This window comes from Nicotiana tabacum, chromosome 22, assembly GCF_000715075.1.
Source record: "Nicotiana tabacum cultivar K326 chromosome 22, ASM71507v2, whole genome shotgun sequence".
NCBI classification, from domain to species: Eukaryota; Viridiplantae; Streptophyta; class Magnoliopsida; order Solanales; family Solanaceae; genus Nicotiana; species Nicotiana tabacum.
In genome coordinates this window covers 27,420,442-27,437,410 of record NC_134101.1, presented here as the reverse complement: position 1 = coordinate 27,437,410, position 16,969 = coordinate 27,420,442, and the positions used below count along the sequence as shown (strand labels likewise).

The following is a 16,969-nucleotide window of genomic DNA, read 5'->3' as shown; positions in this document are numbered from 1 at the left end:
ATATAGCGTTCAGAAGTATCGGAGAAGGGCTTAGCATTGTGAAGTTCGTGCACGACAAAAGATCCATCACATATACATTGTCTTCTGAACTTTATAAAACCTAAGTTTACAAATCAATTTTTCTGATAAGTTCACAAATCACATATTTTTTTGATATAAAAGCGTACAGGGTTGTGCTGGAGTATGTACATGGCCGAGACTTGTGAATCTATTACAGAATAATCATAGGACAACACAACGTTGACTAAACCAATTCCACTCGTTTACTAATATTTTCTATAAGCTGGTTTGCACTCAGCACAGCGTTCTCAAGGGGAGTTCTACGCTTGACAAGCTGTCTTGGATTTCTACATGTCTGTAATATATCTGACATTTTATCAGCTTTCTCAATGATGGATTTTCTTCTCGTATGCGAAGAGTCTCCATCTTCAATATATGTGTTGGGCAACTTCTCAGAGTGGGGTGTAGAAACCATCATGTCTCTAAGTTTCTGTACCTTTTCAGTCATTCCTTGTTTTTTGAGATCATTGCACATTCTCTGATATGTAAGATACTGAGGAACTAGTCCTCTCCGAATCATGTCACGAAACCACTCAATAGCATCATCAAATCGATGCATCTTGCAGAATAAATGTATAAGCATGGTACTTGTAGCCAAGTCCAAATCAAAACCCTTTGCCCTCATCTCTTGGATAATTTGCATTGCCAGATCCAATCTATCCTGCTCACATAGCATCTTTACCAGCAGATGGTATGTTAGTCGATCTGCAACATATCCAGATTCAATCATCTTGGTATAGAGGTTTAAGCCTTCTTCAATCTTCCCAAACTTGGAGAAGTACCGAAAGAAGTAATTATAAGTTGTTGCTGTTGGCATAAAACCTCTATTTATCATCATCTTAAGAATCTTACTCGCCCCAATAAGATCTCCTGCCTTGCAGAATCCTTTCACCAACGAATTGTAAGTTGATAGAGTTGGACCAGATTCCAAAACCGACAGCCTCTCCATCATTCCTGATGCTTCCTTGAACCGCCCAGCTTCTCCAAATGCATCTATTATTGGATTGTAGACAACCGCATTGGGCTCAATTCCTTCCTCTTTCATCTCACCAATCAATTCAATTGCCATCTCAACTCTACATATCCGGCATAATCCTTCGACAAGGGTACCATAAGTTACAACATTAGGTTTTATGCCCTCCTTTTTCATCTCAGCCCACAACCGCTCAGCTTTCTTGAGCTTTCTTGATCGAAACCATCCATTTAGCAATATATTATAGGCCCGAATAGATGGCGACCAATTTGTGTCTTGTCCTTTTCGTCTATAAAAATACTCAGAAGCTACCCTCACATGCCCCTCTTTGCTTAAAGAATCTAATAGTATCTCAAATAAGTTGTTTTCGAAGCCTAAAGCATGTATAAAGTCTAAATTTGAAGAAAATTCATATGTTCGAATTGCTGGTAAGAGCATACCTGCAAAGACAAAAATTTACGTCACGCATGTACTCTTAAGATGATTAGAACTTTCAAGCGTAAACCAAATATTCATGTGACCAAAAGTTCGAGGTCATTTTATGAATTCACTAGAGAAGATACGTTGCACTGGATCTTTTTTTGCAGTTGGTTTTCCATTCAATGACATCATGGATTGGATATAAATGGCAGGCACTAAAGGAAAGAAAAAGAAAAAGAAAATCAATTTGGCATGATAACTGCATTCAATATGGTTAAAGCAAGACAGTTTTTCCTCTCTTTTATTATACTCCCGTTGTCCCATTTTATGTGACACTTTCCTTTTTAATTTGTCCCTAAAACAAAAAGAATGATATATTTCTATATTTAGAAACAATTTAACTTGAAACTTCCCGTTTACCCTTAAATCTTAATGATATGATGTATGGCATGTTTTAGCCTACAAGTTTCAAACGTCTAGCTTTCTTTCTTAAACTCCGGGTCCAGTCAAACACCATCACATCAAATAGGACGGGGGGAGTAACAGAAATGAATTACCATGTCAAAATTTGGCTGAACATAATCACATTATATAACAAACCAATATCTTTTATGGGTGCCCTGATAGATATTCCCAATATTACTTTCTGACAAGCAAAATCAAACACATTAGACTCTTTGAATATCAAATAACAACTTAGTGTATAAGTTTAAATTTAAAAATAAATAAACAGAGCAGCATTTTAGCATAATGTACAAAAGCAATTTCAATTGCAAAGCTTTCCCCTCACTGACATCAGATTGTGAGCACACCACTTGCTAGGGGAATAGAAAAATCAGAGGTCAACAACTCTAAAACATCACCTATTTTAAGCAAAACATAGCTGGTTTCAACCATGGGATAAATGAGGATTATTTCAGCAGGTTGACGGCCAGCCTAAAACTAGTTGAGCTATAATAGATCCTCTGCATAGTAAAATTATGATCCCAAACTACTTTAAAATTGAGGTGCAGTGAATTCATTCATTGAAGTTTTAATCATTTTTATGTATGATTTTTTTTTTATGTATGATTCTCGGAAAATAAAACCAGTACCTGCCCTTGCATATCGTCTGATCAATATTGCAAATGTATCAAGATTGGATCTTTCAATAGAACTGAGTCTATCAAGTATCAAATTCCAAGCAGAATCAAATTCCCTTCCCTTGCCAAGGGCATTAACCATAGCATTAAACACAGTAACAGAAAACTTAAACCACTCTTTCTTCTCAGCCCATAAGTAAAGGGTAAACAAAGGCTTAGGAGAAGAATCAAAATGGGTGAAAAGTTGAAGAAACAGAGGCTCATTTACTTCAAAAATCCCAGCTTTATCCAATGCATTTTCAAGAATAGGTCCAGGTGGGATGGTGGGGTCACTGAGGAGGTCACATAGGGTGGTGAAAGTAGTGGGGCAGTAATTAGGGGTGGTGAGGTTTTGGGGTTGGGGTGAATTGAGGGGGGTGGTGGGTTGTTTGGGTGGGTGGTGCAGTTCAGGTGGTGGTAATGGCCATTTCATCAGGGGCTTTACTCGTGTTGATTTCAGCTTTGAATGGGTTGAGAAGAGCTTCGAATTAGGGTTTTTTTGGGTAGTGGTGAGATGTGAGAGAAGAGAAGTTAGAGAGATAATGGAGCGGCGGATGTTTAGAGCTTTCATTGCTCCACACTAAGCAAACAATCTAATACTAAATAAAAATCTTATACTAGTTCATAAATTAAAGCATTTGTGTATCCACTGTTTCTGTTGTTGGATTTGTGTCTGCTCATTGGAGAGAAGAAGCAAAGAGTGAGGTAGTAACTATGGCGGATTGGGATTTTTCTGGGGTTTATGCCAATGAATTCAAATCTGTAAATAGTTTTATCTCGGAATTGCTAATACACAATATTCTTACTTAATATTATATCTCCCATAAAATAATTTATAGATTGCGTCTAACATAATTGCCATCTTATTTAATACCACCAATCGAACACTATATCTAACATCTTGTTTGGATGGTTGTTATTTATTGTATTGTGTTATTACTTTAAATATAATTTTTATTTTGTTTGTCACTTAAATTTTATTGTATTGCATCGTTAAATCCATCTTATCTTTCCTACGCCGAGGGTCTTTCGGAAACAGTTTCTCGGGCCCTGCCTTCTTGAAGGTAGGGTAAAGTTTGCGTACATACTACCCTCCTCAGATATCACTTGTAGGATTACACTAGGTCTGTTATTGTTGTTGTTGTATCGTTAAATCCGTCGTGTCGAAAAGTGACACTTTATTTAACGACGGATTAGGTGTAGTCTCTATGTATCGTTACCTTGATTTTTTTCCTCTCATTTTGCCATTCCTTATTATAAAATAAGCATATTTTACCCGTTATCCTATTTTTTTATATAATAATTCTACTCTGTCCCTAATTTTTTCCTAGTAATGTTGCAAGTTTATTTTTCATATTGTTGGTATGTGACATTACGAAACGACGGCAAAGAATAGAATCTATTCAAACGTTGTATTGATCAAATAATACAATACAATATAGTACAATACAATGCGATACATTATGAAACGACAAGTACCAACCATCCAAACAAAGTGTAATAGTGATGCGCCGATTATTTTTCTTATGCAACCAACCAAATTCTATATTTATGTGGGTATTTCACTTTTGAACTACATTTCGATTAAAAATCTTGAAAAATTGAACTTGAAAAAGTCAAACTATGTCTGTCTATAAGATGAGAGGGGGGTGGGACTATAATTAAACCATACAAATCCTTGTGCGGATTCAAATCTGCTTTATCACACCATTTTGTAACATTCATTTTGAATAACCTCTCCAGTAAAAAAAATGTGTATAGAGAAGCAGAAGAGATGAAAACAATATGTAATTCTTATTATATACAAATCATATGGAGTATGTAGTACAGAAATTTGATCCATCTATATAAAATTGAAAGTCACAGAAATTCATGAGAAATATGTGTATTGTAGATGTAGTTGCATCCTTATTCTCTTTAAGTTGATCAATGAATCAAAACTGAGATAAGAACCCTGCAACAAAATACAATGTATGTTATCTCTTTCTTAAATTAATAATTGCAAAATTAGCAGTTTTTAGCTAATATCAAATTCAAAATTTAAATAAAGTGAGTGGGGGTATCACTTAATATATACACACATTTTTTGAATATTTTCGTTAAATCTTTTGCACACGCATATACTGATATACACACAAACCATGAGTTCAAGGTAGTGAGTGCACGTGCATCAACTGCTTATATGTTTGATTCGCCTCTATCTTAGGCAATATTATCACACTCCCCTTAAAGTGAATACTTCACATTTTTTCCTTTTATTTATCTTTTTTTTCGTCTTCTTTCGGTATGCAGGGATCATCCATAGTCGCATTCAGATTACATGATATATAATTTAGATTGAAACATATGAAATATATGCAGGAGTATGCAGGGCGGATATACATACCTCAAGCGGTGTCATGGGACATCGGAATTTTTACTAGATTTAATATATGTTAAATAATAAGCAAAATGAAAAAAAAGTAGGTGTAAATATAAAACATAATATTGATTGTCATTATAGTAATTTATTTATTTGTTCACTTGTTCAAATATTGACACCACTTACGGAAAACCCTACATACGCCACTAGGAGTATGAAACATCACATAATGAAGGCAAGACAAGAATTTGAGAGCACAAAACTCTTTTGATGAAATCATATTACCTTTAGTGTTAACATGTATGTCCCTTATCTTCATCTTCTCTGGAAGTTGAAGCATTTGATTGCAAAAGCAAAGGTTACTGCAAATAGTATACAGAAACCAACCACTGCAACACCAGCAATGCCTAAGAAATCATGCCTATATCCAAACTGTTCTTTAATGAACCTTTTTATTGGTAATGTATGAACACCATCAGCAAGCCTAAGATGTTCATTTACTTCTCCATATTGTGATGTTAAAAGTCCATATAAACTCCAGGCTACTGGATTAGCCCAATAATACCATCTCCACCAAATAGGGATTCTCTGTAAAGAGAAAAAAACTAAGTTAGTGAATATAACAAATCCAAGATTTTGTGATTTCTCGTTCATCGATGAAGGAGAACTTTGGCGTAATTGGTAAAGTTGTTGCCATGTGGCCATGAGGTCACGGGTTCGAGCCGTGGAAACAGAAATGCAGGGTAACACTGCATACAATAGACCCTTGTGGTCCGGCCCTTCCCCAGACCCTGCGCATAACGGGAGCTTAGTGCACCGGGTTGCCCTTTCGTTCATCGATGATCACATGATGAAAACGACTGCTAACAAACATTTGTGTTCATGATGAAAGAGAACATGCCAGAGCAATATTACCATTCGAGAAATCATGAAACCGCTGAACAAATTCCACATCATATAGAATGGTGCAGCAAGAATTGCAGCAATGTTATGGTTTGGAGAGACTGAAGTTGTCATCATTCCGAAGAAAGTGAAGTATAGTAGTGTGAAGTACATGAAGTATATGTACCAAACGAACTTCCATACGTTCCACTCGAAAGATGCCATGAAGTAGAATATGGTACTATAGATTAGTGTCTGTATGAAAACATATGGAAATTCAATTGTGACCTGCAAAAACAGTTGGGTCCAATTTAGATAGGCAAGAACATCATTTGCGGACCAAGTCTTACATTGAGTCATGAAAAAGCACATGAAGAATATCAAGATGACATGCCTGTGCAAATGCAAAGGGTAGAGCTGAGTACATCCCTGCTGCTCTTTCTCGATACGAGACGAATCTTTCAACGTATACCACAGGTTGGACAGAGGACGCGTTCGTGATTCCAATAAAAAGAACTGCTGCATACATGGATCCCATAGCATTTAATATGTCCTGCTGAGTACTCCTGTGGTGAAAAAGTTCGCAGATTAAGTGAAACACTAAAAACAGTTGCTAACTTGTATTAAGGAGAAATTTCAGTATGACAACATTCAGTTGACTGATTATGCGGAATCATTTTAATGACTTCAGTCTTGTGCCAAATGTGTCATAAGATCAAAATGAGTGAATATATTTCTATCATTTTGAATGGTGAAGACAAAGTTTCAAGAAAGAAACCTCTTAGAACCAAACTTCCAGCAAATACTACCAAACATCAATGAGATTATGACCGTGTAGAAGAAGCGAACAGCAGTATATTGTGGATTTCTCCAGTAGGACAGGTTTTGCTTCCAAAGACATGCAAGAAACTGTCCAAAAAAGGACTGAGAGTACTTGCTTGGGAAAGTTAGTTCAACTGAATCTTCTTCTGGTTTGCTTAAACTTTCAGCCATTTCCTCATTTTGCCTGAAATGACCAAAACAAAGTTAATTATAAAAAACAAAAATCAGATATTTTCTTAATCTCACACACACACAACACACACATCTACCTATATAAAGTTGATTTTCGATAAATGTCTGCAAAATCTATGCCGAGGCGATTTTCTTCCGCTGGAGAAGTGACTTCAAGAACCCAAGCAGCAGGGTTCTGTCCAGACTTAATTTTGTGAACTCCTTGAATTGCCTAGCAAAATTAGAACGTGATTATTTATTATGCAATTTTAAGGCATAGCAAGCTATGGATTGATGAGTTAAGGAGCAAAGGCCAGCCCAGTGTACGAAGCATCCCGCATTCACGCAGGGTTCGGGGAAGGGTCGCAGCTCAGGGAGTATAATGTAGGCAGCCTACCCTGAAGCATCAGTGGTTAATTCCACGGCTCGAACCCGTGACCTATAGGTCACACGGAGACAACTTTACCGTTGCTCCAAGGCTCCCCTTAAGGAATTGATGAGTTAAGAGATACCTCAAAATACTGAACAAGCTTGCATGATCTGTTCCCAAGTGAACCAGCATAAATGAGCTCTCCACCTCTTTTCATGAGCAAAAGCTGAATACCACATAAAATCATGTCTTACTTTCAGAAGCTAAAGGTACTAATCATATCTTTGAGTTTATTATTCATCATACTAAGATGAAAACATAGGTGACTGGTATATAACTGCTAGAACTGTAACTACAGTAGTGTAAACTTCAAGATTAGATGTGCATTGAGAAAGATTTAAGATGAAAACCTCGTCAAAAGATTCGAAGATATCTATACTAGGCTGATGGATGGTGCAGACGATTGTTCTTCCAGTGTCGACAATGTTTCTCACTGTTCTCATTACAATGGCTGCAGACCGGGCATCAAGTCCTGAAGTAGGTTCATCCATAAATACTATTGAAGGATTGGCGACAAGCTCAACTGCAATCGTCAACCTTTTCCGTTGCTCTGTTGACAATCCATCTACCCCAGGTAGGCCAACTAAAGCTCGACGTAATGAAGTTAGTTCCACTAGCTCCTCAACCTCTTCAACAAAAGCCTGCAAAATTGGTTCTTCCTCAGGTTCAGTATGTACAAATTGTGAAACGATCATAAGTTTAAAGAACTAGGCGATTACCTTTTGTGTTTTCAGATCAACCTGAGAAGATAACCGGAGCCAAGCAGAAAACAGAAGTGACTCGTGGATAGTTAAGCAGGGGGAATGAACATCATTCTGTTCACAATATCCAGATACCCTTGCAAAAGTTTCTTGCTTTTTGGGGTGTCCGGAAATATAGATATTTCCTACTATATGTCCACCAGTTTTCCTACCAGCTAAAACATCCATTAGTGTAGTTTTACCAGCACCACTGACACCAACTAATGCAGTAAGCACGCCTGGCCTAAATGCACCGGTAACATTGACTAGTAACTGCAGTTTATCTCCTGCTAAACCTTGTTGCTTAAGTTCCTGAAGAAATAATTCACACAATGCTAAAGGGATTTGTTATGGAACAATTGCATTCATTGCTACTAGAATTAAACTGCTGTTTGTTTACCATGGGCACGTCAACGTAGTAACTGATGTCTCTAAAACACATGGAAAGTGGCCGAAAAGGAAGAACCATGCCTCTTCGTTTCTTCTGCTCCCTTCCTGCCGAGAGACCAGAAATCATGAATTTTTCATTGAAATAAAAGAAAACTTTGAAACTGAGAATGCTTTAACAGACCAGTGAATGAGTGTGTGTGGTTCAAAAACTCTCCAAATGGAATAATGTTATATTCACTCTCTGGTTCTTTGTCCTTGTTCTGGATCTTTCTCTTTGAGACAACTGCTTGCTGACTCCCTAATGCTGCAGAAAGTTGTAAAAACATGATAAGTTTCCTTTACTGTTAGCAGTGTGGCTATAGTTACACTTTACATTACAAGTACATCAGTTTGCATTAAGATCAAGACATGTCAACTAGTAATACTAGAGCATTCAAACATCTTTCATTTGCGCAATTCTTTGCGACAGCTAGAGTTCCTCTCTAAACATGTCATAATAGAAGACATGCAGAACCAGAATATAGCTGTGCGAGGTGATTGTATGGAGGATTTTTGAAAACAGAACTTACGGTTAAGGTAGGTCAGAAATATCGTGAAGAGGATGTTGAACAATATTGTATACCCAATCAATGCACCAACACCGATCCAATACCAATAGTCCTCTGGAAACAAGCTGCGGACCTTCAATAACATCTGACCCAGAGGCATGTCCCCAAATCTCTGCCAGTTTAAAAAGAAAAGGTAAATCTATGTCCAACAGTAGTACTGATTACCAAATGAGCAACATTAGTCGATAGTAGTCCAAACATATTTTTGTGTGAAGCATCAACCCAGTGCTGTGGCACTTTTATAGTAGTCATTTCTAAGTGATAATGAATTATACAAGTTAACTAGAAGGCCTTCGACACCATGTGAAGAGAACTGTTTGTATACATGCTAATATCTGGTTTTCATGAATAAACATTGAGTTACATTTATTCAAATCAGCTTACTTGAACTACGCGTGGTCTTTATTTATAAGCTTATAGATTGACTTTTTGACTGGCAAACAGAAAGATAAAAAAAGAAAACTAGGACGATGGATAAACGTATAGATGCTTGTACCTTATCCCAAGAATGGCCACGGAACTCATTTACTGAAGCTGCATTCTGGGCATACATCAAAGGCGAAAACCAGTAACCCCAGATCCACCAACTTGGGATGCTATCTATAACAATGTGAAAGTTCAACCACAAATTAGTTAAATTAAAGCCATTTTTGCTCAGGGTGAAGTAACTAAATCATAGATTAAGCGAAATTGAGTATGTAAATGACCTCTTGAAAGAACAAATCCTCCGAGAGCCATGACAACCAACATTGCAAAAGATCCAAAAGTATTAGCAACTATCATATTTCTGCCTAGTGCTGCCATCAAGCGGAAGAGACCTATTGACATCTGATGCAATGAAAGATACAACAAAAACTGACGGAGGCACCTGAAACAATTAAATAAAATAAGTCCTAACTCTATCAAACATGGTGATAAGTTAATACAGAATCTAAAACAAAAGGAAAAAATCGACAAAAAAATAAAACGATACCTAGTTATTTGAGGATCAAAGCCAACCACATAGTATGTAGCTGCAACCCAAATAAAGGACTCTAAAATTGATGTGGGGATACTCAAAATCCAAGATGGAAGAGTATATGTCCAACAGGGGTAAAAGTGCAAATCCCTCTGCTTGTACAGAACAGGAAGCTTGGCGATCAGCATAGGCACCTCCAAGAAGCCATTGAAAAGAACCATAAGAATTGCAAAGTAGAGAGCACCAAGATAAACAGCTCCATCTTCAAGTGTATCGTGATGCATTGTTGAACGGAAGAACACACTCATCATTATCAAGATAATCAAAAAGAGCTGCAAAAATAGAAAACAATATTTCCTTCTCAACAACTAATAAATAGTATTACTATAAAATGGATCTAAATTATGATGAAACTGCTAAAATTATGACCTGTGTGATTTTGAAAACAAGCACAACTGAGTTCCTTTTTAACAATAACATCTGCCAGGAAAAACTGATCTTTAGAAGCTCGGATTTTTTCACACCATAAGTACTAGAGGACAGTGCTGCAGGGTGATCGTCACGTTTGTCAAATGGGATAGCCAGCTCTTGTGCCAATGCATTACCAACATGAAAGGATTGAAAGCCTTCAACAAACTTTGTTGCCGGTACATAGTTGTACTGGCTATTGAGAAACCAATACTGCCCTTGATCTTTTTCAGATGTTACCTGAGCAGAGATAGCAAGAAGACAAACCAAATAAGAGCACCATTTTAATATGGAATCAGTTTAATGCTTAAACTCTGACAATTACCTCTTGAAGAAAATCAGCAACATTTTTCCTGGAGGGGCATTTGAAACCCATAAACTCAAAGAACTCAAGTGCACTTTCACGGGGACCTTGATATACGATATGGCCCTCACTTAAAAGAATTATATCATCAAACAGACAGTAAGTTTCAGGGTCAGGTTGTAATAAAGAAACCAGGGTAGTCCCATCAAATGCGCGAGTCGTATGCTTTAAATACTTGACAATTTGATAGGTAGTTGAACTATCAAGCCCGGTTGAGATTTCATCCATTAAGAGTACCCTTGATGCACCCATTAGCAACTCACCTGCATACATGTCTCACAACTTCAATATTCCAAGCAACACTTTTTCATCAACTAGTAGCAGAAAATGAAGGGAAGTACCAGTAGTAAGGCGCTTCTTTTGACCACCTGAGATCCCTTTGAGCATTTCATCTCCTACTAATGTATCCGCACAAATATCCAATCCTAAAATCTTTGCAGATATTTCAGAAAGATATAAAAGAAATGTCCAAATAATAGTCCGCAAAGTACAACGAAGTTTATAAAGCTATTATCTTTTATCTAGTACAAGATGCTATTGCATCATAGTACCAGTAGATAAAGCAACAGTGATTTCAACATGTAAAACAAACATAGAGGAAAATATAGCTCCAGATGCAGCATGTGGAGTGAATGTAAAAAAAACAATACCTGTAGAATGTAATCTACAACTACACTTGTCTGTTCTCCCAATGCTACTGCCTAGGAGAAAACAGTTACATCAATATTCAGATGAAGCGGTTTCTCTATATAGATACCCTGGAAAAAGCAAACTTTTACTCAGCTGACATACCTTAATAAAAATATCAATATCTTGATCAGGAATTATTCCAGCATTTTTCTCTCTTCTTAGAAGTTCCATAACCAAATCTGCTCAAATTTAATATGGTTCTATATCAAATTCAACTACAAAAAGTATTGTAAAAAAGTGCAGGTCTAGATAATATTACCATGCTTAAAACCGATACCCTGGCAACGTCCAGAGAACTCAAGTGTCTCCCTTACTGTCATTTCTGCAATATGTGAATCCCTTTGGCTGATGTATGCAGCAGTCCGCGGAGGAATAAACTCCTTCAAATCATGTCCATTGTAGGTAACTTTTCCTGACATCTTCAAAGTAAGTTAACTGCATTAATGAGGAACTATAACAATCTTTTCAAAAACAAAAAATAGCTGCAACTTGAGCTATAACCAAAACTTGAACTTTTCAGTAATTTTTTTAGTAACAAATGAATTTTAAGGAATGTACCTTCAAATCTTTATCAAGGCGGCCAGCAAGTGCCAAAAGCAATGTTGTTTTTCCAGAGCTTGGAGGACCCAATAGTAGAGTCAACCTGAATACAAGACTACCTCAGGAGATTTGAAATTTAACTCGTCGACATGATACACACTTCATTGGAGCTCAAATTTTACCTTGAAGGCCTTATAAAACCACTTATGTTGTTTAGGATAGATAATTTCTTTCTCCGACTTGGGAAAATCCTCAACTGTCTCAAGAAAGTCTGTTCTCATTTTTATGACAGAAACATTGTTAGACACTAGGCACAGTGAAAATGGTAATATAGCAAAGACATGAGATCTGTAGGCTAACCTCAGTCATGTTGAATATGAAGTTTGGAACTGTAGGCAATGCTCTGTCTCCTACATGGACCATTGCATCAACTTTAAGATGCTGAAAGCAAACCTTAACTTTTGGGAATTCCAAATTCACCCTGAAAGTTAGATTAGTTCGATAGGTTTTAGAATATAAACGATACAATAGATAGTGTTGAAGATCATACGGATGATAAACAATACAAGTTAATTAAATAGTATGAAAATTGTTCACTATCGATGAGAATATGCTATGCAAATTAAAATTTCCTACAGCTCGTATTTGGACATGATAACCATGCCAAACACCACTATACTATGAAACATATTCACTTGACATGCTATTCTAAAATGTTTTTGCTATAAGATTAATATATGTTTCTTCAACCAATAGATCCAAATTTCAGCTGATCCTAAAAGATGTATAGATTTCAATGTTGATCCTTCTTATGGTAATTTTCCATTATTTTATCCCTTTGAATGAAAAAAATCTAAGTCAAACTCCAGAGACCAACCATAGTTAGAGATAGGCATAACAAATGGTCATATAACTATCACTTTTTTTTCACCAAAGTCATATAACTTTGTTTTCTCACACAAAAATCATAAAATTTTCACTAACTCACACAAAAATTATAGTGGTCAGAAAATAAATATTCCGGTAGTATTTTCTTGTTTTATGCTTTTTATTTTTTATTTTCAGTCTAATAAATAATTACCTAATTAAAATAGAAAAAATATGAGTATATTTTTAGCCGCTCCTAAAAATAATATTATATATATATATATATATATATATATATATATATATATATATATATATATATATATATATATATATGTGTGTGTGTGTGTGTGTGTGTGTGTGTGTGTGTGTGTGTGTGTGTGTGTGTGTGTGTGTGTGTGTGTGTGTGTGTGTGTGTGTGTGTGTGTGTGTGTGTGTGTGTGTGTGTGTGTGTGTGTGTGTGAGTGGAATGACCCAACCCAGCCTGACCCAATACCCATATACGTAAGTTAAATAATACGAAAAGTGCATTCTTCCCCCATAAAAAAAATTAATTAGGAATGCATGAGATTCTGACAAAAAAATAAAGAAACAAAAGGTATAATTAGAGAGCACTTGAAATAAAAATGCTATCAATTTGAATAAAAATCTTGAAAAGAAAAATTAAAGATAGAAGTATCATGTTTTGAAGGATTTACTATTCATTTTTAGTATGGTCGGGTGGGCCAGGGCGGGTTGAGTCATTCCTATTTTAGTTGGATTAATATTTATTAGACTGAAAATAAAAACTACAAAATAAGAAAATACTACTAAAAAAATATATATTTCGATCACTATGATTTTTGTGTGAGAAAATATAGTTATGTAACTTTGATGAAAAAAAGTCACAGTTATATGATTTTTATGTGAGAAAACAAAGTTATATGACTTTAATGAAAAAAGTCATATTTATATGACCATATGTGAAATTTACCCCAACTAAGTGGAATCTGTATTATTCACAACTATCAGGTTTAAGACTCTTAAACCTTCACTTAGCTCTTTTAGCTTTGGTGTCAACTTTAGGAGGCTGTCTATGTATTTGACCTTTTTAGTATATCAAACCAAACATCTACAACAACAATAACTACGCCTCAGCCCCAAACAAGTTGGAACGGCTATATGAATTTTCGCTGACCATATTTCTCCATTTAAGCTCAACTCATGTCATCAAAATACTTCTAGTAAAGCAATAGGTTCAAAATTAACGTACTAACAAGACTAAAATCTATTCTCAACTAGTAGTTATCACTTATATGGATCTTTTTTGACAATTGTTCCCTATAATCCATGCATAATAATTCATGTATTAATAATCTCTATTAGAATTCCCGCATCAAGATATAAACATTATTGTCAAACAAGTTATAAAACCAAGTAACTTTCTTTGTGCAAAAGAAAAACTCCAGAGAAAGCAATAACACCTGCTAAACAAAATGCAGAAATACAAATCACAAGCAATGAAATTGAATATAGTGAGTAATAAAGCAAAAACTTACGCCTCAAATCTTTCCTTAACTCTTTTAAAGAACAGCTCTGTATCTTCATTAATGGCATTAATCAACTTATCCAAGACTTGCTTCTGTTGTTGATCTTTCATTTTACCAACATCAACCAAAGAAACCTCTCCAGAAATGTCCCGAAAAATCGAAGTCCGGGCTTGGATATAAGTAGGAGATCTCTGCAAAGCAGCTAATACAAGAGCCTCTTCATGTTTGTTGGCTCCATTTTCACTTGTTCTTGTGAACATATTCTCTGAGGAAGAGTTCCACATTGCTGTGGACCTAAGTGTTAATTAATTAAATCCACAGCTACAAAGTTATAAAGTTGGATTTTTAGGAGAAATGTAGAATGTGATTACAAGAAAGTATAGGGAAAATTAAAGGATAGTGATTATAATTTGTGAGGTGAGTAATGTTAGATGTGTCTATCCAACAACTTTGCAGGCTTGAAACTTTAGCATTAATTTGGTGTGTTACTACTTCTTCTTCTCTACCCTCAACCAATCTATGCATTTTTCTCATAAAATCATGAATAGAAAGTGACATTTTGAGAGAGAGAGATGGGAAATAGATGAAGTGTTGGAAAATCTTTGTTAGACTTTGGTTACAAATGCTATACTGAAAAGTCAAGAGTTACTTGCTGGACTGAAAAATAGTTAAAACAGTTGGGAAAAAGGTGCCTTTAGCATTTCCTCCACTCTCAACTAAAATCCAAAGAAGAAATGTGAAATTTTGAAAAAGAATATAGTGTGGGATTCAACTGCAATTTAATGTACTAATAGTAATATAAAGGTGCTTATAATTTCTGAATTTTTTATTTTTTTATAACTATTCGTGTAGCGTGTGGAATCCACCAATAATGAGGAGGACTGTTGGGCTAAACCAGCCTAAAGATACGATTTTTTTCAAAAGGACTCATTCTATTAATAGATTCTTATATGTCGCCTCCCAATCTTTTCAGCTACCTATGAGACCTTCGCACACCCAACAATCTTACTTCGAACTAAAAGTTCCATGTGACCCATTACTACGATCCACAGGTCTCTCCACGCCATCACTCTGCTATCGCCATGGTCTTCTTGTTAAACATATGCTATGATACCAGTTGTTGGGCTAAACCAACCCGAAGATACTTTTACATGGTGTGATATTATCCGATTTGGGCCAAGCCCGCACAATTTTCCTCAAAAAGTCTCACTCCATTAAGAGATTCATACACCTTATATGAAGTATCCCAGTCTTTTCAACTATAAATATGAGACTTTGTTCGCATACCCAACAATGACTCTAAGACGAATACAAAATTTTATATCAGTTAACGAAATATCACTGGACACAATGTACTCTTGTGGCTATGATCGCTAACAAAGTATAAAATATATATATTTTAAAGTTGTTCAACTATATATAGAAGTCTGATTCAACATGTTGCTTATTAACTATCTATATCTATGTATATATAGTGTAAGCAGTAAGTTGCAACTTTGATCTCATGTGTAAAGGTACGTGTAGTTTAATTATTTTTGTTTAAAATGTTACTAGTACATTTTATATGGTTTGCAAATTTGTTTCTAACTGTACTATATGGTATTTTTGTTTGTTCATATAAATGCTTTTAAGACTTGTCAGAGTTCTAGATTGTCCGTCAATATAAATCATTGAAAGACCATAAATATGACAACTGAGCACAAGCTGTTTTTACGTTACTTTGTCTAGGCTTTGGACCAGCCCCATTTAAATTCTACATTTTCTGATCATATCACATTTGGCATTAACTCTATGATGTAATAGGTGCACTGAGAAATTTTCCATTTGAGAAACATTTTACATGCTCTTTTTCTTTAGGGTCTGTTTGGAAAGCCACCCAATAATTAGAATTGGCGTAATTACTAGAGTAGTAATTACACATCCTATTAATTAATTACACAGCCTAGTAATTACATAGTATTGTAATTACGACGACCTATTTATTTGTTATGATGTAATTGCAGGTGTACTGTTTGGTTGCATAAGTGTAATTACATAGTTAGGTTAAATTTTAAATATAAAATTAATTATCAAATATTAAAAGTTAAGATTTAACAAATATATGTCTTTATAAATAATATTTAATTTGACATTTAAGATAGATATTGTTTCTTGAAAATATATTAATTACTAACTGCATATTTGTAACTAATATTGTAAAAATAAGTGATATATACTTTTCAAATTAATAATATTTTACTTTAATCAATTGTAAAAACTAAAAGTACATATTTTGTAAGAACATCATGGACTGCATACTTGATAAAATGATTAATTTTTATAAATATAATGCCATAACATTACTCAAATATTTTATAAAAAAATAATCTATCAATTCGAATTGAACAATGAATGAAACGCAATCTGAGTTATAAGTGACTACTAGTAAAGTAAATAAAATGGAAGCGAAAATATAACATAAATTCAAAATCCAAAAAAATAACATAATACTCTTATGTAAATTATAACATAAAATAAGTTTCAACATAATTTAAGTAAATATAATTCAAAAGAAAAGGAAGACATAAATCTATA

The 16,969-nt window shown here is 35.0% G+C and overlaps 2 protein-coding genes across 3 annotated transcripts; both read right to left on the bottom strand.

Annotated features, from left to right (window-relative positions):
• Nucleotides 1–18: 18 nt before the first annotated feature.
• Nucleotides 19–3,416, bottom strand: LOC107801177 (uncharacterized). The gene is made up of 2 exons (XM_016624461.2): nucleotides 2,548–3,416; nucleotides 19–1,473 (listed from the first exon to the last, which is right to left on the bottom strand). The coding sequence occupies exons 1-2, from the start codon at nucleotides 3,143–3,145 to the stop codon at nucleotides 245–247; spliced, it is 1,827 nt and encodes a 608-aa protein (XP_016479947.2). The 5' UTR covers nucleotides 3,146–3,416; the 3' UTR covers nucleotides 19–244.
• A 918-nt stretch (nucleotides 3,417–4,334) lies between these two features.
• LOC107801175 (ABC transporter G family member 32) lies at nucleotides 4,335–14,899 on the bottom strand. Of its 2 annotated transcripts, XM_016624458.2 has the most exons (25): nucleotides 14,405–14,899; nucleotides 12,360–12,480; nucleotides 12,182–12,270; nucleotides 12,018–12,102; nucleotides 11,719–11,878; nucleotides 11,562–11,638; nucleotides 11,420–11,470; nucleotides 11,111–11,201; nucleotides 10,731–11,032; nucleotides 10,367–10,645; nucleotides 9,953–10,269; nucleotides 9,687–9,847; nucleotides 9,476–9,579; nucleotides 8,941–9,091; nucleotides 8,553–8,675; nucleotides 8,382–8,476; nucleotides 7,961–8,293; nucleotides 7,592–7,882; nucleotides 7,324–7,407; nucleotides 6,910–7,043; nucleotides 6,597–6,824; nucleotides 6,213–6,384; nucleotides 5,852–6,106; nucleotides 5,222–5,524; nucleotides 4,335–4,528 (listed from the first exon to the last, which is right to left on the bottom strand). In XM_016624458.2, exons 1-24 carry the CDS (start codon nucleotides 14,677–14,679, stop codon nucleotides 5,252–5,254), a joined length of 4,251 nt encoding a protein of 1,416 aa, XP_016479944.1. In that variant the 5' UTR covers nucleotides 14,680–14,899; the 3' UTR covers nucleotides 4,335–4,528; nucleotides 5,222–5,251. The 2 variants fall into 2 exon arrangements, with proteins under 2 accessions (XP_016479944.1, XP_016479945.1); XM_016624459.2 differs by lacking the exons at nucleotides 12,182–12,270; nucleotides 12,360–12,480; nucleotides 14,405–14,899 and having other exon boundaries at nucleotides 11,719–11,871.
• Between the last annotated feature and the right edge of the window lie 2,070 nt (nucleotides 14,900–16,969).

Coding starts and splice junctions, on each gene's coding strand:
- LOC107801177 (XM_016624461.2), bottom strand. CDS start 3,145: ATGAAAGCTCTAAACATCCGCCGCTCCATTATCTCTCTAACTTCTCTT. Junction 1,474..2,547: donor CAGACGATATGCAAGGGCAG/GTACTGGTTTTA, acceptor TTGTCTTTGCAG/GTATGCTCTTACCAGCAATT.
- LOC107801175 (XM_016624458.2), bottom strand. CDS start 14,679: ATGTGGAACTCTTCCTCAGAGAATATGTTCACAAGAACAAGTGAAAAT. Junction 12,271..12,359: donor TCATATTCAACATGACTGAG/GTTAGCCTACAG, acceptor AAATGAGAACAG/ACTTTCTTGAGACAGTTGAG. Junction 11,639..11,718: donor GGGTATCGGTTTTAAGCATG/GTAATATTATCT, acceptor AAATTTGAGCAG/ATTTGGTTATGGAACTTCTA.